This window comes from Rosa rugosa, chromosome 1, assembly GCF_958449725.1.
Source record: "Rosa rugosa chromosome 1, drRosRugo1.1, whole genome shotgun sequence".
Classification (NCBI taxonomy): domain Eukaryota; kingdom Viridiplantae; phylum Streptophyta; class Magnoliopsida; order Rosales; family Rosaceae; genus Rosa; species Rosa rugosa.
The window spans coordinates 30,156,384-30,178,972 of NC_084820.1; the positions used below are offsets into that span (position 1 = coordinate 30,156,384).

The window sequence follows — 22,589 nt, forward strand, 5'->3', positions numbered from 1 at the left end:
TCCCACCATATATCTGAAGTCATCTTAGGTTCTAGTAAGAAAGACCCTGAAGCCGCACCAAATTCCGACAAAAGCTTTCATTAGATGGCCCCTAAGGGAAGAGCAAAATGCACGGGCAAGTGCAGCAGAGTGATTTTGAGTGAAAACTTTGAAGACCATGATGTTATGTAGTAGCAATGAATGGAGTTATTGTCCATTTGATAAATGCCGTGGAAGAGCCTTTGCGCCATGTTTCTTTGCTAAGAAGTATTGGAGTTGGTATTATGATTGAAATTGTTTAAAAAAAAAAAAAAAAAAAAATCTTTGTTTAGTATTGTGAACATATTGACAGTTAGTGCAAAGCCAATGTGGATACGCTCTGTAGGGGCTCATTTTGTGAAGTGTGACCGACATGCGACGTTGGACAGTGGCTTCACAGGTTCCAGGTAAATATGCAAGTTACTGTGTTGAAGGTGATCTGAAAATTACCTCTGCAATCTGAATTTTGTGTTAAGAATTATTACACACAACTTGAGTATGAGAATCTTCCACTAGTTTGCTATAAATGTTGGTCAATTGAGCATGTTAGAGATGGTGTGTTAAGAACGATGATTCTGAGATGGCTGTGACTCCTACAGATAATGTTGTTGATGTTCCTACGCCTACTAGCTCTAGCTCTTCACCTTGTACTACTGCTGGGAAGATTCTGAAGGATGTTATTATGGTTGGTTTGGGGCTTTGGGATCATGGAATGTTCTGAGTAAAAGGAAAGGCTAGTGGGAGTGGGAGTGCTGCTATGGAAATGGATTATGAAGACAAGGAACAGCCTTTTGGTAGGTGTTGTAGATTTGGCTGCAACTGGGATCACTAATGATCAGTTCATTCAATTATCCATTTTCCATTTGATGGTACTGGTCCATTTAATGGATAATGCTGAAATATGTCAGTTATTTGTTGAAAAGTCAAATGGCAATGCAGCTTAAATTGTTGAGCAAGTGCAAGAATGAAGTTGGACTTTGGTGTATAAAACAGAAGACTTGCACTCCACATTTTATCATTAAACAAAGTTAAAAGAAAAGCTACAAGAGCTCTTAAGAATCGTTCTTTAATATCCTGATCCACTTCATCACTTGAAGTAGGACACAGATAGACAAGTTATATGCAGCACATCGTCGTTGACCAAGTGTGCCATCAAGTAGAATGTTGAAAATAATGTCTAGCAAGCTCTCCTGGGAAGAGAAAGTTTTACTATTCGCATAAGCACTCAATAAGGTAAGAATGAAGCTACATCACTTCCTCCTGGCCACTTCCACGAGCATAATATTTCAGCAGCAAGCCAGGATCGAGTCGGTTTTTCATTTATGCTTCCACAGAGAGAGGGAGAGTATATCTAACATAACTCCCAACAGCACTATCAATCCCAATTTCTGATATCATTTTGTCAGTAAATGAAATAAACTTGCAGTGGCCAAAGTCTTGGATAGAGAAATTCTTGGCAACTATTCCCTCTAGCCTGCAAGAGTTCTGAACTATCAATAAAGGCCATCTATCACCTAGGCAGAGAAGTTGGTCCAGCAGATTTTGTTCCTTATAGAGACCCTGACAGAGACAGTCCAGAATTTCAAGCTGATTATATTGTGTGAAGTACTATCAGGTAATGTATCTACTTCAGTCAGTCATTTATGAAGTCATCATTTGATATCTATCATTTGAATAAAATTAAGTTTCAACATTAGGTTGCTGTATAGGTAGAACATGTACATATGCAGAATCATGTACATATAAGGAGCCTGATACTGATATACTAAATCAGTGAATATGTACATATGCAGAAAAACTTGATACTGATATAATCAGTAAGTTAATACAGCTCTTTATCTAGTTGAAATTAATTTTGGATCAAACATGTTTTACAAATCGATTACTGTAAATAAAGTAAACATGTACAAGATCATACTTGAGGTAGTTTCATGTAATTTTACTTGCTGCATTGTGATCATAGAAGACTAATGATTTTCCAATTCATTATAATTTTCTGTAGTTCAATGCAGTTTAGCAAAATTGACAGGACTTTGAAAAACAGATGATGTCCTTGAACTCTTGTGCACGCTTAAGAAAACAACTCAACAATGTAAGTTGATTTTGTATGATATCTAGTTCAGTGGGAGATTGTAAGACCTTATTGAACTAGACATCAACACTTTCTGCAAATTGACATTGTGAGGAGTTTTAGAGTTTCAGTTTGTGACATCAGAGTATGTAATAAAGCTTGTAATCGAAAATAGTTTTATTGATGCAATCTGTTTTTGAATTTGAATTCAAACATGTATGGTTATTTAGATTAATCCATTCAGATAAACATAAGGAAGTTATAAGGCAGTTGCTTAATGGAAGGAACTGCCACAACAGTTTTTCTGATATAAGGTGGATTACAACGTCCTCATTGATCCCTGCTAGAACACCAAACCTCAAACAAAATTGTCCCATTAACAATATGAGATTGAGGGTGCATCTAGGAGAAGCATCAATGGATTCTGGAACCACATAGTGTTAGTTTCCTAGACTTTTATTAGTTTTGTTTTCTGGATTTAATAGTTGATACACTGCAGATAATTATATTTTGGTCTTGATTCATATTGGTCTTGATTTACGATCTTATATTTGGCATAGCTTTCTTAATTATCTAGTATGATGATGAGGTTAGAATTCATCATGATTCATATTCATTTATATCTGCATAACTTGCACAACAGATTCTGATAAATATTGTTGCAGATTTGATTGTCTGAGTTGCTATCTGTTCAAGTATTTACATGGTTAGAAATAATTGTATCTTACACTATGCATATGGGCCTGTTCCTCAAGGCCACCTTGCTCTTCCTCTTGAAAGTGCTCATCCTCTTTGCTTCTCCTTCTTACTAGCTTTTGTTATTTTTTATTTCTTGAATGAATGGAATTTGGGTTCTGCAGCTTATGAATCGGCTTCTAATGGAATGGCTTTAATCCAGCAAAGGTCACCTGTTGTTAAGGCACACTAGGACCCTTTACTAGTTTACTACACATTTTACTATTTTAGTAATTAATTAATGTTTTTGATTTTTGATTTTTTTTATTTTAGTTTGATTATAGTTCTGAAGTTTAAAATGATAATTCTAAGCAGGGTAGGATGATTGCGTTTGCTAAGAAGTTGGCTGATTATGTTGCTGCCAGTGGGAAGAAGCATGTGATTGTGCTTTCGAGCTTGGACTTTGGGAGGTGGCAGAGAATTGATATCAAGGTACAGATGGCATTAATCTTGTCCTCTGTTGAATTTTTTGAATGGTTCAAGTTCTTTTTATGCATTTCATGCAGCTTGGTTATAGTAGTTCGTAATCTTTGAATCAGAAACTAGGGAGGGTGTTTGTATAGAAACATAGCTGACATGTTGAAGGAAACTTTATAGACTAGGAAAAATTTTGGTACTTGATAGAAAACTTTGTGAGAGTCATAAGCATTCAACCTTCTGTTTAAAAATGGGAAAAACTATCGAATACAATTATTTACAACATTGAGAACAAAGTTACCATATTCATTTACACTATTTACATATAATTAAACAAAAATTACAACATTGACAACGAATTTGTCAAAAACATGTAACAAAGTCATAGGTGGTGTAATTACTACTAATAAAACTAAGATTACACAAAATATGACTCAACTTTACCACTCTGACAACAAATTTGTTGTCACATTTATAAATATATGTATGACATACGGGTATGTATTACAGAATTTCTTAAACACCAGTGACTGCTCTTGAAAGAAATGAAGTGGTTCTGAACTCTGTTTCGTGGGAAATGATCTGGTTGTAATTAAAGCCGATTCATTTGCATTTTGATCTTGAATTTTGGATTTTTTTAAGGGTGGTGCTATTCGCACACTCATTTTCTCTATTCACACACCCCTTCTATTTCTTTATTACTTTAATTTTTTTTTTTACAAATTACCCTAACTACCCTCCCTAAAAATTATGTTTCTTTTTCTTTTTTTCTTTTTTCTTTTTTCTTTTTTCTTTTTTCTTTTTTCTTTTTTCTTTTTTCTTTTTTCTTTTTTCTTTTTTCTTTTTGGCAAGTCAATCATTTTCAAATCCTAAACTCTTATTTTCCTGCAGACACAGAGAACTTCAAAACTCTTTACAATTTTCTCTTTTCTTTTCCATCAAAAACTGTAGAATCGCTGTAAATCTGTATGTAATTAGGATTTTATTTAATTAGGATATCCTGTAATTATGGAAAGATTGTTTCCTATTAGAGTTAGACTACCCCTTTGTACTTATATATATACCCTCATTGTGGGATGAATAGAATTATTGAATTAACCCTGAATTGAAGTATTCTTTTCTACTTGGTATCAGAGCAGGTTCAATCATTTGAACTTGCGCTGCATCCTTTGAATCCTGAATCCTGAAGAACACCACAAACCGTTGCGTACCACCACCATTGAAATCAAACCATCCTGAATTTCAAACCACCATCACCCTACCTTTTTTCGAAAAAAAAGAAAAGAAAAAAAATTTCTTTTCCAAAACATTCATATCCATCTTGAAACCCTTGAAAATCCAAACCTGCTAAAATCATGAATTCCTCAATGATGCAATCAGAGAAACAGGCTATTGGGCATTCGGTGACTACCGAATTTTCTGTTATGGCTCAACGCAAACAGGGTCCTCCTCCAGGCTTCTCAGGACCTTCTCAACGCCGTCTTCTGGGTAAACCAAATCCATATGCAAACAAAAGGTGCATTATTTGTGGGGAATTAGGTCATAGCAAGGAGCGGTGCTATGATGTGATTGGTTACCCTGATTGGTGGGACTTCACCAAGAAACCGCGAAAGAATCTGGGCAAGGCCGCTGTTGCTACTACAGAGGAAGTTTACCTAGACAATGCCTCCGCTAATGTAGCGCAGTCAGGTATGAAGGGTAATGTTACATTTAATAGTACATGGATAATTGATACAGGTGCATCTGACCATATGACCAATGACCCAAGTCTTGTGCAAAACCTTAGACGTTCCCCTCAAGACTTTGTCTCTACTGCTGATGGTACTCCAACTCCGGTCACCGGAGAAGGTTCTATTGCTTTATCTGATACCTTAACCCTTGAATCTGTCTTAGTTGTTCCATCACTAGCTTATAATCTCCTGTCTGTTGGTCAAGTTATTTTAGCTCTTGCATGTATTGTGACCTTCTATCCGTCTTTCTGTGTGTTTCAGGATATTCTGACTCGATGGATTCTTGGTTATGGTGTTAGAAGGGGGAAATTATACTATCTGGATCTGACAGAGACTGGAAAGAAACAGAAGCATCTTTTGGGACAAGCTAATCAGATCAACGGGGTAGAGAATGCGAAGGAAGCTGTATGGTTATGGCATCGCCGTTTAGGTCATCTATCCTTTCGTTATCTTAAGAAGCTGCAACCTCAATTGTTTTCAGTTGTTAGTGAATTGGATTTCCACTGTGACATCTGTGAACTGGCCAAGAGTCACCGTATTTCATATTCACCAAGTCTTAATAAAAGTCCTGTTCCTTTTATGAAGATTCACTCCGATGTCTGGGGTCCTGCGAAAATTCCTTCTCTTTCTGGAGCTCGGTATTTTGTAACGTTTATTGATGATTGCACTCGCATGACATGGGTGTCATTACTGAAGAATAAGAGTGATGTATTTGGAATGTTTACCGAATTTCACAAAATGGTGGCAACTCAGTATCAACAATCCATCAGAGTGTTTCAGTCTGACAATGGTGGAGAGTTTGTGAATGGCCCTATGATTGAGTTTTGCCGGTCACATGGAATTCGTCATCAAACCTCCAATTCTTATACTCCTCAACAGAATGGTTTAGCAGAACGGAAGAACAGGCAATTGATGGAAGTTGTTCGTGCTTCCTTATTTGGCATGAATGTACCTCGGTCCTATTGGGGCGAAGCAGTGAAATCAGCAGCATATCTTATCAACCGTACTCCTTCACGGGTGATTGAGTTTCAGAATCCTCATCAGAAGCTTCATACACTTTTGACCATCCCTTCTATGCCTAATTTGGAGCCCCGGGTGTTTGGGTGCACAACTTATGTTCATATTCCCAAGCCTCAACGTAGCAAGCTTGATCCCCGTGCCCGTAAGTGTATATTTGTTGGTTATGCTGACTTCCAGAAGGGTTATCGATGTTATGATCCTCTTACTGGCACTATACATATATCTCTTGATGTCTCATTCCATGAATCTGAGCCATATTACTCAGGGGGAGCTTCTCAGTCTTCCCTTCAGGGGGAGAGAGGTTATGAAGGGAATCCTTGTTCTATTATTGATTTTGATGTCTTTGAAGACTTGGAAGATTTGGAGGAACGATTTGAAGGTAGAAATTCCGAAACAGAAAATGCAACTGCCGAACAGAGTGTTGTAAATTCCGAAACAGAAAATTCGACTGCTGAACAGAGTGTTGTAAATTCCGAAACAGAAAATGCGACTGCCGAACGGAGTGTTGTGAATTCCGAAACAAAGAATGCGACTGCCGAACAGAGTGTTGTGAATTCCGAAACAGAGAATGCAACTGCTGAAACTGCCGAACAGAGCGTTGTGAATTCTGAGACAGAAGAGACGACTTTTCTGGATAGTTTGAAACAAAATCAAGACGTATCCGAAGCTCACACACAAGATATTCCCCCTTCTGCCCCACCAACTGAAGATCCCAGTCAGAATGATCCACCTCAGGTACCCCTAAACTTTAATGAGTCTTCTGGGTTAGAAAGTGTCGAACCTAGGAAATCACAAAGGGTTACCAAGGGAATTCCTAAGAAACAATATGAACCAGATATCAAAGCCAAAGCTAAATACCCTATAGCTAATTTTATGTCTAACCATAGGATTTCTGGGTCACATGCACTTGTTGTTGATCAATTATCTACTGTATCTATTCCTAGTAACGTGCAGGATGCATTGATGAATCCAAAATGGACAAAGGCGATGAATGAAGAATTGGAAGCTCTTCAGAAAAATGCAACATGGGAGCTAGTACCTATGCCGGTTGGAAAGAAGACTGTAGGATGTCGTTGGGTATTTACTGTGAAGCTTAATGCAGATGGAACTATTAATAGATACAAAGCGAGGTTGGTTGCCAAAGGATATACACAACGCTATGGGATTGATTATGAGGAGACTTTTGCACCTGTGGCAAAGATTAATACTGTCCGGATTCTAATCTCACTTGCAGCAAACAAAGATTGGCCCTTGCACCAGTTTGATGTGAAGAATGCGTTTCTTAATGGGAATTTGGAGGAAGAAGTGTACATGGATATGCCCCCAGGTGTTAAGAATTACCCAAGTGATGTTGGCAAGGTGTGTAAATTGAAGAAGTCTTTGTATGGCCTGAAGCAGTCTCCAAGAGCTTGGTTTGGAAGATTTTCAAAGTCCATGAAAGCCTTTGGGTACAGACAGAGCAATTCTGACCATACCTTGTTTATCAAACGCAAGAATGGTAAGATTACAGCTCTTATTGTGTATGTTGATGACATGATTGTTACAGGGGATGATCCGAAAGAGATGAATGAATTGCAAAAGTATCTGTCAAAGGAGTTTGAAATGAAGGATCTGGGACAACTGAAGTATTTTCTCGGTATTGAAGTTGCAAGGTCTAAGAAGGGGATTTTGCTTTCACAAAGGAAGTATGTCCTTGATTTACTTGCTGAAACAGGGATGCTGGACTGCAGACCAATGGAGACACCCATTGAGATGAATCACAGACTTGCTATTTATCCTGATCAAGTTCCAACTGACAAAGGGAGGTATCAACGTCTTGTAGGAAGGTTGATTTATCTTTCACATACTAGACCTGATATTGCTTATGCTGTGAGTGTTGTTAGTCAATTTATGCATTGTCCTAGTGAAGAGCATATGGATGCAGTCTTTCGTATTTTGAAGTACTTGAAGATGGCGCCAGGTAAAGGGTTACTGTTTCAGAAAAAAGATGAATTGGAAGTTATTGGGTACACAGATGCAGATTGGGCTGGTGATAAAACTGACAGACGTTCTACATCTGGGTACTTCACTTTTGTTGGAGGGAACCTTGTCACCTGGCGTAGCAAAAAGCAGAAAGTTGTTGCCAGATCAAGTGCAGAAGCTGAGTTCCGAGGTATGGCACACGGAGTCTGTGAAATGTTGTGGATTCGTAATGTCTTGAAATACCTGGGTTACAAGCTTAAAAAGCCTATGGATTTGCATTGTGATAATACAACTGCCATTGAGATTGCACATAATCCAGTTCAGCATGATAGAACAAAACATGTGGAGGTTGACCGTCATTTTATTAAAGAAAATCTTGACAGAAAGGTTATTCGCTTTCCATTTGTAAACTCAGAGGAGCAATTAGCTGATGTTCTTACTAAAGGAGTGTCCAGGAAGGTATTTGACAGCTCAGTTGACAAGTTGGGCATGATAGACATCTATGCACCAACTTGAGGGGGAGTGTAGAATCGCTGTAAATCTGTATGTAATTAGGATTTTATTTAATTAGGATATCTTGTAATTATGGAAAGATTGTTTCCTATTAGAGTTAGACTACTCCTTTGTACTTATATATATACCCTCATTGTGGGATGAATAGAATTATCGAATTAACCCTGAATTGAAGTATTCTTTTCTACTAAAACTTCTCTAGCATAGTCATTCTATCTCTCTAACGTGATGCTTTGAACTAGTTTGAAGTTTAATTATGGTAGAACAAGCAACTTTAGAACCATCTTTGAAAAAAAAAATTACATCTGATTTGCAATGGAGACATGGAAGAAAAATATGAGTTTAGTGATCATTCGAGCCCATTTGAATCCATCATTCCTGGTAAGATTCTAACTAAAATTATTTGGTGTATTTTAATCCATCGCTCTCGGCTAAAAAGATCAATTTCTCAGTGATTTGGTGGACTAAGAGCTTTAAATTTTTGCGTTCTGTTTGTGTTGACTTGCTTGCTAATCATAGTTTTGACTTCAGTTGATTGATAATTTTGAAATTATTGACGCTTTGATTTCATTTTGACTTTAGTCCTATTATCGCTCTACAAAATGCTTTATGTCACTGGGAATAGTATCTTGAATCAACTTTGCTTAATCAAATGTGAGAGGTTTTTCTGTAAAAAAAAATTGGGTGTGCGAATTGCATTACCTGTCTAGCAGCAATGCCGATGGAACAGATTATTAGTGCGAACAGCTTGGGTGGATAACACTTCAGGATTATAACCCCAATCAGAGGTCATCTAAGTATCTTAACACATTAGTTGACGGCAATGCCATGCCAGAGAGCAGCTTCCTTTTTGAAGGTGAATTGGAAGAAGAGGAATACTACTACCCAAGCTTACCTTTTGCAGCTCTCTTTTCTTCCTTCAAGGTATTGTTTTTGAATTATACCCAATAATGAAATGAGTGGATCAGTGGACCCCGGCCATAATTTTTCCTGAAAGTAATTAGGTGTTGCTACCAGTTGCAAAACAGAGAAATTCCGTGCATTATTTCCTTGCTTAACACCCTATCAATGTATTGGTGTGCTCACCTCTACTCATTGGGATCAATTCTTGCTTAACTTCTCTCACCCACAGCCACAGCCACACATGAAAAGTGAAAACCATTGATCATAAGACTGTTTAGCTTTACAAGCTAGAATTTCAGATAATATTGATTTTTTTTTATCTAGGTTTGCTTTTACTGAATCAGGCAAAAGGATTGAATTAAGGTCACCTGTTTATTATGCTACTGCTCAGAAGGAGACAACACACCTGATGCTTTCCATTTGGCTGAAGCAGCATGCAAACTTCTGGGCGTGAGTCCCAGTAATTTCCAGGGTTAGTTTCTTTTATCGATATTAAGTTTATTAATTAGGTGCTTCTGTTTAAGAGGAGTTTGGTCACTCATATCCACAACCTTGCCTCTTTAATTTTGTTTTGTTAGTCTGTCTTTTCAAAGTAAAGTAAGTAAACTAAAAGTATAAAAAAGAAAGAGAGGCATCTGGAAATTCTCATAAGCTTATCTATTTTTCATTCCCTGTTGTCTTCGTGTGCCTGTTTCCGTTTCCACGAAATATATATATATTTTTTTTATATATTTTTTTTTATATAATATCAAATGTAAGAACACTTTTGCATTAGTCTTAACAAGATTTATGTTCTTCAAAATTAAATCTGCTTCACCAATTGCATCACCGGCAGTACCTGTCAGAGATAATGTGTGTATGGGTGAGTCTGTGCAGATGCGCACATAAGTGTTGACGTGTATATCTGTTGATGTTTTAATGCATCTGCAGTCTAGACTGCAGATTAACACATATATGTGCCAATAAGTTCTTTATCTCTGTTATATACTTCCAGAGTGCCAAGAGGATAGATCTGTTCTTTTTCTTTTTTGAATTGTATAGATTAGAATCATTAGGTATCTTGTCATAGGACAGTTACGCATAGGCATGATTTCAAACCCAATCCACTTATAACCTGCCTCAAATAGTTGATGGGGTCCATCACAAGAAGCGCAAAGGGTGAGATGAGCGCCATGCTTATCCCTAAGAATTGTTTAAATTAGATCTATTTCTATTTCTACAGGTTTAGAACCCTGATGTGGTGGATCTTGCTTTGGAATTAGAGGTATACTCATCTTTTGCTAATTTGCTTTGTGCAGGCAACACTGATAATTGGCTTATTCCAATTTCTTGGAAGACTGTGTATGGACCATCGGCAGGTATGTCTCTTTTAAGCAGGAGTAGGATTCCTTTGATCTGACGTAAGATCTGCAGGGTTTGGGTACCTACTACCTCATTTGAGCTTCTGCCTGACTTCTTCTATTGGAAGATATTGATAACCTATTCTAATCTAATTAATCTTTAGTACTCTTGATCAAGCTTACTTGTGTACTGTCTAAAGCTGTGGTTTACTTTCCTACTTTGGTTCCTTTAGTTTTGTACAAATACCTCCAAGATGGAGAGACAAAAATTAGAGAACTGAATCAAGTTTATCAGTTTTATCAATTTCAACTTCTATTTTTGAGCAGAATCTAATTGCGTTGAAAACTGAAGATGTACATCTATTCAAATAAACCACTAAAAACTAAAATATTCTATGAAAGCATATTTCTTCCACCCTTTTCAGCCGACACTGTCATAGTACTATTAAAACTCTGGAGCTTACGAAATGGTTAAGTAGGAGATGCTAATCTTGCTTCTGTCTTAACATTGTGCTTTTAAAACTCTGGCACTTACGAAATGGTTGTATAAGATTGGTGCCACTGACATTTTCGATCTATTATAACACGTAGAACACTGATACCAACATTGTACCAAAATCTTAAAGCTTCTTTTAAGTTAGAGCTTTTCCTGATTGGTTACTATTAGAGTACTATTAGGTCTAAATGAATCTGCCTACTCTATGTTCTATGACAACTACTTGGCATGTGATGTATATGATCGACTTGTCAATGATGTGTGGTGTACATCATGGAATAAAGTGTTCATGTAAAATATAAGGTTTAAAGATAATCTAGGTGTGACATTACTTGCACTATTGCTACGCATTGAAGTTGCACAAGACTTCATCAAAATAACATAAATATGGTTGGTTCTGATATGAGTAATTTCTACTACATTTATTTCAAGCTACAAATGTAGTACAGGTTAAACCAGTTTTACAATTATTTGACCTGTTCTTTGAGGTCTCACTTCTCAGGACTTTTATTAATTTATTTTAACAGGACTGTATAGGGAAGTACGGATTTGTAAAAAACCAATCATAAGGTATGCATCATAGAATTTGATGAGTAGAGCTGCAGAGAACTCTTGTTTCAATTTTCTGGTAGGCGCGCAGTAATCGTTTGCAGACTTTGTGGGTACACTGGAGGTGTTTTCTCTTGGACTAGTAATTGAAGGCGTTTTCGATGGTTGACAAGATTTAGGCAGATCGGAGGTCATTACCTGTTCAGAAGCTCAATTTAGTTTTCACCGCCAGGAATGTCGTTTTGTAATTCATTGTTCCTCATTATCGGCTTTGAATACATAAATGGGATCATGAACCAAGATATATCTATAGTGTTAGCTTATAGAGTGTAGTTGTGCTGTCACCGACAGTGATTCCATACATGGCATTTGGTAGCACTTCTTTAATTCGCAACTTGTCAAGTGAGATGCATGTGAGAAAAGAAGTTATGCTTATCTCACTTGACATATATCTCACTTGACATATGCCTAATTTCTCAAGAATTAAGATACGGCTCGTCTGTCACATTGTTAGTATAAAAGTCCAAGATAACTAAAGTCATGATTTATTTGGTGTTTGTATTTTTCACATTGCTAGTATAAAATAACAGGAAAAAAAAAACACACACACGCACACACTGAAAATATTGGTATCCTTTTCATCGTGCATGTTCAAATCAACGTTTTAATCTTGGTTGGGACTTACAAAGGAGCTTTGCATTGGATCGACACCTTTTAGAACTATCGAAATATTCTGCAAACGGGGATGACATGACCATGGCTCGACAAACTTTTTCCTTTATTTGCGAGTGATATTTGTGGTACATTTAGATACAAGAATAGTTGGAATTAAAACCTAAATTTATGAAGGAAACGGCAACGGTGTTTGTTTTGCGAAAAACATGATGAGTAATGGCATTATTACGAAGGTATATTGATATTGCCATTCTCCATGGAGTTTGGCTCTGTTAGTTGGCAAATGTTGTCAAAATCCGGCGGCCGTACTATGGCTAGTGATATGAGCATTTTAATGCGATGTTTTAATAGTTATTTCCCCATATTTTGCTTAGTTATTTTCTTTACATAATCATTTTTAATTTAGTTTCTATTTTCTAGGTACATAGAATAAATGGAGAAGAAATGAGCTTAAAGGCAGAAGGGATGCAGAAATGAGCTGAAATGAAGAAATGGAGTTTTCCTGGTCCGACTAGGAATCCCAGTCAACGCAGGAATCCTGATGAGGCTAGGAAACCTGAAGGCATTAGGAGACCACATGACTTGAAGATGACGTGGGAGATATTATGGGAGATTAAATCTGATTTTTGCCATGGGAAATGATGGAGATAATGTGAAAACAAGGAGAGAATCAAGGAGATTACATTGAGAATATCAAGGGAGAGTTTCAAGGGATTGTGCAACAAGAAAAGGCTAAAAACAAGTCCAGATTCGTTCCTTAATTCCCTCAAGATATGTTGGCTGAAATTAGAGAATAAAATCTGCAATTTTAATGTGAAAATCAAGAGAAAATCAAGGGGAGGACATTAAGGATAAAGCCATGGAGAGATTTAAGGGAGAAAAGGTCCAAAATGCGTCCAGATACATTGTCTAGGTTCATGCCTAGATATTTGGCCGAAAATTAAGAGAAAAATCAGATAAAATCTTGGGAAAATCAGCAACAATATAATAGGGATTTATTTTGGAGCTTTTTGATTGGTTGGATGACACAACAGAGCTGACGTGGCGCTACGTGATTGGTCGAAGCTGTGTGGTGCAACCAGAAAATTCTTTGGAAATTAAATTCATGAAGCCTTGCCTTCCCCTATATATACCCTCCTCTCTAGACATTTTATACACCACACCACAACACAACCACCTCTCTCCCTCATAATTCTAAACATCAGAAAAATTCTCTCCATTCTCTAGTCTTCAGAAGCTCTGCGTCTCAACCAAGGAGGAGAAGAAGTCATGCAATACATCAAGATCATAGCCGCCATCCACCCTTGTGTCGTCCCTAGAAGATTGCTTGCTTTCAAGGATCTTCGAGTTCTTCGTCTCAAGGCTTTATCATTCATCTTTCACGGTGTATTTCATACTTTCTTTTGTTTTCCTTTGTTTGATTCGTAGAGTTATGAATTCTAGTTAACATGACGTTATGGGGAAAGTTTAAAGCCCGTTTATATGTTTTGAAATAAAGTTGTGATTTCTTTATGTTGATTTCTAAGTTGCTTATGTGAGATTGCTTGATTGATTTTGGATTACCGAAAACTTTTGCATGTTTATGTTCTTTGGTGGCCAACTTAGGATATATGCATGTAATTGGAGCTAGATTTAGGTAAACAATTCACCTAATAGTTTTGTGAACCTATTTCATAAGTAGTAAAGGCTTTGGACAAAAGTCGAAATCAATTAAGGAGGATTGCAAATAGATGAGCTTTTTCATACTAGGTTGTGCACTTTGGTTGACATCCTTTCTTTGTTCTTCATGCATTGAATGTGTTCTTGAGTAGCTAGCTTTCTAGACTATGATTGCATGTTCAATAGGATTGATTTAGGTGCTTTCACTTAGATTAATTATTGAAGGGAAGTAAAATATGAGAAATCGTTTGCTTTCTAACGTTTCTGTGGTGCCCCGGAAATTCGTATTTACTTTCCGAGGATTTTCCGGAATTTAAATTGTGGGTATCGGACGGTTTCGTGGCTCGTGGACGGAGCGGAAGTGTTTCGGACGAAATTTTATTCGAAAAGTATGACTTTAAGGGGGTTGCTAAGGTTGACTTTTGATACGTTGAGATTCTTCGAAAACTTCCTTCACGAAAGTTGTAGAGCACGTCGATACGAGTTCGTGGACATGCGGAACGCGAGAATCAGAGTTCGTATGAAGAAGTTATGGGCTTCGGAAAAACTTTCCATTTTTGTATAAAAGGATGAATTTTTGGGAAAATTGCAGAAAAGCCCAGATTTCCCAAAATGGAAACCCGAGCTTTCCTCTTCTCCCTCGAGCCCGGTTTCTCCTCTCCACTTCGCCGGCTTCGTTCTCCCTCCTCCGGCCACCATAGGACGCGATTCAAAGTGGGTTATCTTCGCCTCAATCCCTTCTTGAGGTCAGTGGAAGAATTGGAGCATGAAATGAGCTGTGGAGGGCGGTGCAAGGCCGAGAAGTTTGGCGGCGGAGCTGCGTCGGACCCAGGTGTGATCTTCCGATTCCGGCCACCTTTGCCGGTGATTCTTGAGGGCTTTTGAAGCCTATAGGATGTTGATGCTTCTCCCAAAGCGGCTTGGGACGATTTCACTTGTGGAGGAAGAATCAAAGCTTTGAAATTCTAGGGTTTCAATCGGTCCGGTTTGTTCTAAGGTAAAATTCGATCGATTGGTTTATAATTGGACTTTGTTGTCGTTATGAAAGTTTCAATTTGAGTTGAGATGAAGGACTTTGGTGTTGGAAGTTTTGCCAAATTCCGACTTTGGATTGGCGGCGGTGCCGCCACTGTGGTGGTGGTTTCCGGCGGTTTCCGGCCACCTCAGGAATAGTTTATGTTCCTGATTTCGATCTACTCGTCGATACGAGCATTTCGATATATTGTTTGTAATTTTTGGAGATCGTATGAGAATGTTGTGATTTTTACGGTTTCGGACCGTTCGATGCTTCGATCTGTGAGGATTCGAGCATCCGATCGACTTGTGGTTTTGGCATATCGATCGTAGAAGTATTCCGGAGACTTGGGAGGTCTCGGATGTGGTTTCGCCTCGATTGGCGTCACTGTGGGGATTTTAGTTCAAAACAGGGGTTTCGGACTTAAATCGTTTGTGAATTGTTACTAAGTGGGAACCGATTGTGATTAGGTACTTGACGAAGTATCCTTAGACGGTTGTTCTGTGGTGTGGCTACTTTGTTCTATATTGAAGACGCAACGGGAAATTCAAGGTGAGTAAATCTCACCATATCTGTTATGAGCCTAATTACCATATTGTCTTGGAGTTATGAGATTAATTGTGACTATAGTGGTATTAGTGGCATTCCTGAGTGGATGACCATGTATATATATATTTGCGTGATATATATATGTATTGATGGAATCTGTGTGATGAGTTGGATGATCACAGATGGTGATCGATATTGACGGATCACAGATGGTGATCGATATTGAGTCATAGATGGTGACGGATCACAGATGGTGATCGATATTGAGTCATAGATGGTGAAGGATCACAAATGGTGATCGATATTGAGTCACAGATGGTGACGGATCACAGATGGTGATCGATATTGACGGATCACAGATGGTGATCGATATTGAGTCACAGATATCAAATGGTGACGGATCACAGATGGTGATCGATATTGAGTCACAGATGGTGAAGAATCACAGATGGTGATCGATATTGAGTCACAGATGGTGACGGATCACGGATGGTGATCGATATTGACGGATCACAGATGGTGATCGATATTGAGTTACAGATGGTAACGGATCACAGATGGTGATCGATATTTAGTCACTGATGGTGACAGATCCAGGTAGGTGATTGAGACTTGGTCATAGATGGTGATTGGGATTAGGTCACAGATGGTGATCGTAATCAGTGCAACATTTTGAGTCTAGTATGCTTGTCTTAATGTGACTTCCTGAACTCAATTGCACGTAGGGGTTACTATGAATTGTTTTGCTTGTTTTGCTGTGACTTCCTGAACTAAATTGCACGCAGGGGTTACTATGAATTGTTTTGCTTGTTTTGCTGTGACTTCCTGAACTAAATTGCACGCAGGGGTTACTATGATTTGTTTTGATTGATCTTTAAGGTCATAGTGATGACGATTGTACTCTGTGTGAGGATAGGAAGGTGATTTATTGTTTTCACCTTTGATGTCATGTTGATGACAAGGACTTCCGGTGGGAAGGAAATGAGTGTGATCTGTGTGGCTCGCCGTTGTGAGCTAAGGGATTTCCAAACACTACCTGAGGAGGTTTTGTTTGACTGGAACTTGTGTAATTGGATGCTAGGTTGGGAATCTGAGCATGTGGTTTAGTCACGATGTGACCTACGTAAGCATGTTGTGGAAGATTTTGGAACAGATGGTTCCAATTGTGAGTTATGTGCTTATCGTTGTTAGGTTGAGGTGACTTAAGAATGTGTTTTGCTTTGTGGTTTTGAGTTTACTCATACGAGCTTCATAAGCTTACCGGGTTTGTTGTGTGGCAACCTGGTGCACTATTCAATTGAATTGTGTAGGGGTAAATCCTGCAGGTCAGGGTAATCGTGGCTGAAGCTGAGGTGGCGTGCTGGTAGCATTACGGGTAAGAAGCAGATTTTGTTGGCTTTGCCATTTTTATGACTTCCGTTATGTAGCAAAACTCTGAGGAGCATTTACGTTTTATTTTGTGATGGCAATTTAATTCGTAAGCTTATGTAATATATGACTCTACGGAGCGGGTCAATATTGACATAGTAGGTTCAGGGCATCAATATGTGTGTAGTTAAAAGGAGAAAAAGTTTCCAGGTATTTTGTATTGATGACTGAACGTTCACGCATGTATAATTATGGGGTTATATATCGATTTTTATTTGTGTTAAAAATCAGGGGCGTGACAGTTTCACATGGTCAACTTCTTTCTCATGACATAGAAAATCAACTATAGGAATTGTAATTTGATTTCATTCATATTAATGTGGTTTTGATATTTGTTCCTTGCGTTCCACCCTTGTATATATGTTTTTACTTTTTCTTTATTTAATTTATTTAATTTTTGATATTAAAACCCCCCTTATTTGTGTTTACTTGTATATATTTTTATTCTTTGTTTTATTTTTGTAAATATTTTATTTTATATTTTTATTAATTCTTTATTTGTTTTTGCAATTACATGTGTACCCTCAATCCCCGGCTAGAACGATCCCTACTTATTTTATACTGACAACTACATTTTGCAGGGTTAAATTGTGCGCTAGTTTTAGCGATATCAGCTAGTAGGATAAAACTCAAGCACATATCTTCAATGCATGTGCTTGATGTGATTGTATGGGCAAATATCTCCGTTTGATTGGAATATTTGATGATTAATAACCTTTTTGAATATTTCTTCATCACATACATTATCGTACAATAAAGTCGATGAACATATGTAAATCATGGAATTCAGTTTCTCTTAAGCGCATGGGTTCCGTGTGTGGATGATTCCATCATACATGATTGAGTTGCGAAAACTTCTGAATAGGTGTTCCCCAACTGAACTGAATTCTTTCTAGTTAAAGATAACTTTTACTTACTACTATTGGATTTGAACCAATAACTGTCTTAGTTCGAAGATACACATAAGTTCCTTGTGATTGTGAATTGATGCCAACAATCTCTACTCATGATTTCATTTACTTTGTACTCTGTAAATTTATCTACCTTGTGGTACTATTGAAACGAATGATTTATTACAAAGTTGATTACGTTAGGTATTGTCTGGTATACTATTGAGAACCAGTTTCCCGTTTTCGAAAATAACAAATGTAGCTTACTGAAAGAACTCTTTCATCTCAAACAAAACGAAGAGTATATCCTCAAATAGCTAGACTATAAAATCAAAAGTACCACAAAGCAGATGGTAGACTCAAATGATGAGAGACAGCCCCTTACCACTTGGCCCCTAGCCCACCTAAACAAGTCACATGGCTATAAAAAAGAAACCTCTATCACTAGCACAATGGGAATATGAAATCAACTAGGTTCAATAATTCTAGATCTATACGTTTCTGCCATATATTGCTCAGTACTCACGTTGTCAACAATGTCTTCATCTTACTGCTCAGTACTCACGTTGTTAACAATGTCTTCATCTTCTTCTTCCACCCCATCTAACTCATCATCATCTGCACCACCAAAGCTTCCATTGAAACCAATCCCAGGCGACTATGGCTTACCCTTCTTCGGTCCCATCAAAGATCGTTACAACTATTTCTACAACCAAGGAAAAGATGAGTTCTTCAAAACCCGAATTCAAAACTACAACTCCACAGTATTCCGTACCAACATGCCTCCCGGCTCCTTCATCGCTTCAAATCCTAAAGTCATTGCCGTCCTCGACGCTGTGAGCTTCCCCGTTCTCTTCGACACCTCCAAAGTCGAAAAACGTAACGTCTTGGACGGCACCTACATGCCCTCCACATCCTTCACCGGCGGCTATCGCGTCTGCGCCTATCTCGACCCCTCAGAACCGAACCACGCTTCTCTTAAGCGCTTCTTCTTATCTCTACTCGCCAGTCGCCACCACAAGGTCATCCCACTCTTCCAAAACCACTTGTCCGACCTCTTTCTCAACCTGGAAACTGAAATTTCAAAAAATGGCAAAGCAAACTTCAACACCCTGAGCGACGACATGTCCTTTAAGTTCGTCTTTTCGCTGTTCTGCGGGTCAGAAAATACTTCATTGGGTTCCAAAGGGCCGAACCTGGTGGCCGTATGGCTCGCGCCGCAACTAGCTCCGCAGGTCACACTCGGGTCGCCCAAGTTGCTGAGCTTTGCTGAAGATTTCTTGCTGCACACGTTTTCCTACCCTGCATTTTTGGTCAAATCGGCCTACAAGAAGCTCTACGATGTATTTTACGAGTCGTCGGCTTCGGTTTTAGACGAGGCCGAGAATAGTTTCGGGATTCCGAGAGACGAAGCTTGCCACAACCTTTTGTTTTTGGCTTGCTTCAATGCTTTTGGCGGCATGAAGCTTTTGTTCCCTTCTTTAATCAAGTGGGTTGGATCCGCAGGAGAGGATTTGCACTGCCAGCTCCGAAATGAAATCAGGGCCGTTGTTAAGGAAAATGATGGGAATGTTACTTTCTCGGCGTTGGATAAGCTGACTTTGACCAAGTCCGTGGTTTATGAGGCTTTGCGCATCGAGCCTCCGGTGCCGTTCCAGTACGGGAAGGCCAAGGAGGATATTGTGGTCCATAGCCATGATGCGGCATTTGAGATCAAGAAGGGGGAAATGATCTTCGGATATCAACCGTTCGCCACGAAGGATCCGAAGATTTTCGAGAATCCGGAGGAGTTTGTGGGGCATAGGTTTGTAGGAGAAGGTGAGAGATTATTGAAGTATGTTTATTGGTCGAATGGTCGCGAGACCGATGATCCAACTGTGGAGAATAAGCAGTGCGCGGGGAAGGATTTGGTGTTGATTATGTCTAGGTTAATGTTGGTAGAGTTTTTCCTTCGGTATGACACTTGTACCGTTGATGTGACTACGGTGTCATTGGGTGCATCAGTGACGTTCAAAACATTGATCAAGGCCTCTTGAATGTCATCATGTCGATGACTTATAAATCGTACCTATAAATTGTATCTACTAGGTAATTCTCCCTGCGGTATGTTGCGGGTTTATTTTTATTTTTATTTTTTTTGAATTAAGCTTGTCTATTTACATTTTTTTAGATTCTTGGCAAGATTCGGTATGCTAACCAAGCTTGTCTATTTACATTTTTTCAAAAAATTGATATTTCTAACCAACATTCTGTTTTATATTTGTTACAAAATAGTTTGTCTTTACTAAAAATATACTACATTTCTAATCTTAACCAACACTTTTACATTAGTTATTCGGATCTGTCCACGGTTGGCCCTGGGATTGGCTGTGACTGGTTCACTGCAAGTCATATCAACATAGGATTAATAGTAAATCATCAAAGAATATAAACTAATAGAGACAGAAAAGAAGAGTAGAGGAATGGTTCCAGAACACATGCAGATTTGCGATAGGTTTTTTTTTTTTTCTTTTTTCTTTTTTTTCAAGTTGAGAACAAAGGGGGCAATGTGATTTGTAGCTACATATCATTGAAATAAAGAAAAAGCATGAAGATTCCATGATAGCTAATGGTCTTAATCTAAGCAAGGCTCATTTTTTTCAGATTTGAATTAGGCATATTAGAGCTGAACATGGTCTACTACAATTGTAGATCAAATTTTTCAATAAAGAAAGACATTACTTAATTAATGGCTTGTAGTTTGAACAGGAAATGATCATTGACTGGTTGTATGCAAGATGTTGATTTTCTTAAAAGTTGCAGGGGAGTTTAGTTGTGGAGGAAAACAGGAAATACATGGATAGGAAAAATTGAGCAAAAGGTATAGTCGTTTAGTAGAATTCAAATATGGTGCTGTAGGAACTCTTCTACAGAAGTTCAACAGTATCATAATTGATGACTCAAAGTTGATAAGGTTGCCATGAACAAAACTTCATCTGCAAGTGATTTCTTTGTCTTCTCTGAACTCATATATGGGCGCGTTTGTCTGCCCGGTTAAGTAGCTTGATAGGATTAAAAATTATCTGTCTAGCTGATTTGAGCTGTTTGGCAATCTGGGTATCTATAGATTGGAAATTTCAATTCCTATCAGAGTTGGATATCAAATCTTGTTGAATAGGTGGGATAAGAAGTAGATATCATTTTGATAGAGAGATCGATTCAATCGCGAAACATATTCGCGCCAACAACAACCACCAGCTTCATCTCCATCGCATCTTCAGCGGCCATGCCCTTTTGATCCTAGCCATATCCGGCAAAACCTAGACATCTCTGGCAAAGTCCGGTGATCTATTCCTTCCCAAACCATCATCACGTCCTCATGGTCAACATCACCATGAGTGGTCGATGGCGAATTCTAACTCTTGGGCTAAAATCCGGCAATTTCTGAGAAATTTTCGGCCATCTCCGATCTCCATTTACATATGTGCTCTTCAATTCCGGCCATCGGGTCGCCGATGGGAAGCTTAACTCATGCTCCATATCTCTAATAACTAGTAGATGCATCTCTTTTCATGCAATATCAAACCCAAAACTCAGTCAATGGAATATCAAACATTGAATTTTCTTTCCCTCTGGTCTGAGGCTTTGAGCCCCTGAACGTTCTTTTCAATTTTTGGTTTTTTGGTTTTTCTGAAAAGGAGAGAGTTCCAATCCAATTCATAAGCATTCAACGTTTGTGTACGTTACAGCTACACCTTGTGATGAGATTCTACGACAACTCTGTTAAACAGCGACAAGCGTGGCCCGTGGCCCACCATTGTACAGATACTGTCCCAACTTAACCACCCGATAAGTGTTGGGTTTTAATCACAAAGGGTCTCGGTACAATTGGGTGTGATCCACCCACTTATAAGTTATATTTTATTTGTTACTTTTCCAATGTGGGATCTTTCCTCTCCAACACGCCCCCTCACGTGCAACCTAGCTCTAGGTCTGCACGTGAAATTAATTAACAATCCAATTCCCATATTGGAAATTGGGACCCAAGTCTCATATCGGAGACTTGGCCAATATAACAATCTAAGGACCACATCGGACACTTGGTAACAATCCAATCAGAATATTCCGATGGCAATATAAGGAACCCAAATTCGGGCCCATGACAATTGGAGACTCAATTGGAGAGAGACCCGCTCTGATACCATGTTAAACAGCGACAAGCGTGGCCAGTGGCCCACCATTGTACTGATACTGTCCCAACTTAACCACCCGATAGGTGTTGGGTTTTAATCACAAAAAACTCTTCCAAAATATACATTGTAAAAAAAAGGAAAATTGTATTATCAAGTGAACCTGAAGCTTGGAAGTAGGATTTGCATGCTTCTTTAGTTGAGCATCAGAGTTATTTTGTATTTCCATTATGCTGGTAATATAAAAGAAATTTTGTAAATTAAGGAATAGGTTCTGAACAGTATATCTCACCCCTTCATACTGGTTCCATGGAGGTTTTGAACTCGCCATTTGAAGAATAGTACATCCCAAGTTTCATATATCCACTACGAGACTATAGCCATTTGTAGTCATGAACAACCTGAAGTCAAGATTACATGAACTATGAAAAACTACACGTGTGAAAATGT

General features: G+C 38.3%; 1 protein-coding gene and 1 long non-coding RNA gene across 2 annotated transcripts; both read left to right on the forward strand.

Annotated features, from left to right (window-relative positions):
• The first annotated feature begins 3,102 nt into the window (after window positions 1–3,102).
• LOC133734967 (uncharacterized) lies at window positions 3,103–11,396 on the forward strand. Its single transcript, XR_009858715.1, has 4 exons — window positions 3,103–3,256; window positions 9,180–9,390; window positions 9,694–9,841; window positions 10,668–11,396. It is a non-coding gene; the product is annotated as an uncharacterized LOC133734967 (long non-coding RNA).
• Window positions 11,397–18,387: 6,991 nt separating this feature from the next.
• LOC133734979 (allene oxide synthase-like) lies at window positions 18,388–20,129 on the forward strand. The gene has a single exon (XM_062162536.1). The coding sequence runs from the start codon at window positions 18,507–18,509 to the stop codon at window positions 20,004–20,006; it is 1,500 nt and encodes a 499-aa protein (XP_062018520.1). The 5' UTR covers window positions 18,388–18,506; the 3' UTR covers window positions 20,007–20,129.
• The last annotated feature ends 2,460 nt before the right edge of the window (window positions 20,130–22,589 follow it).

What these genes read in the sequence shown, in the direction of transcription:
- LOC133734979 (XM_062162536.1), top strand. Translation starts at nt 18,507, where the DNA reads ATGTCTTCATCTTACTGCTCAGTACTCACGTTGTTAACAATGTCTTCA.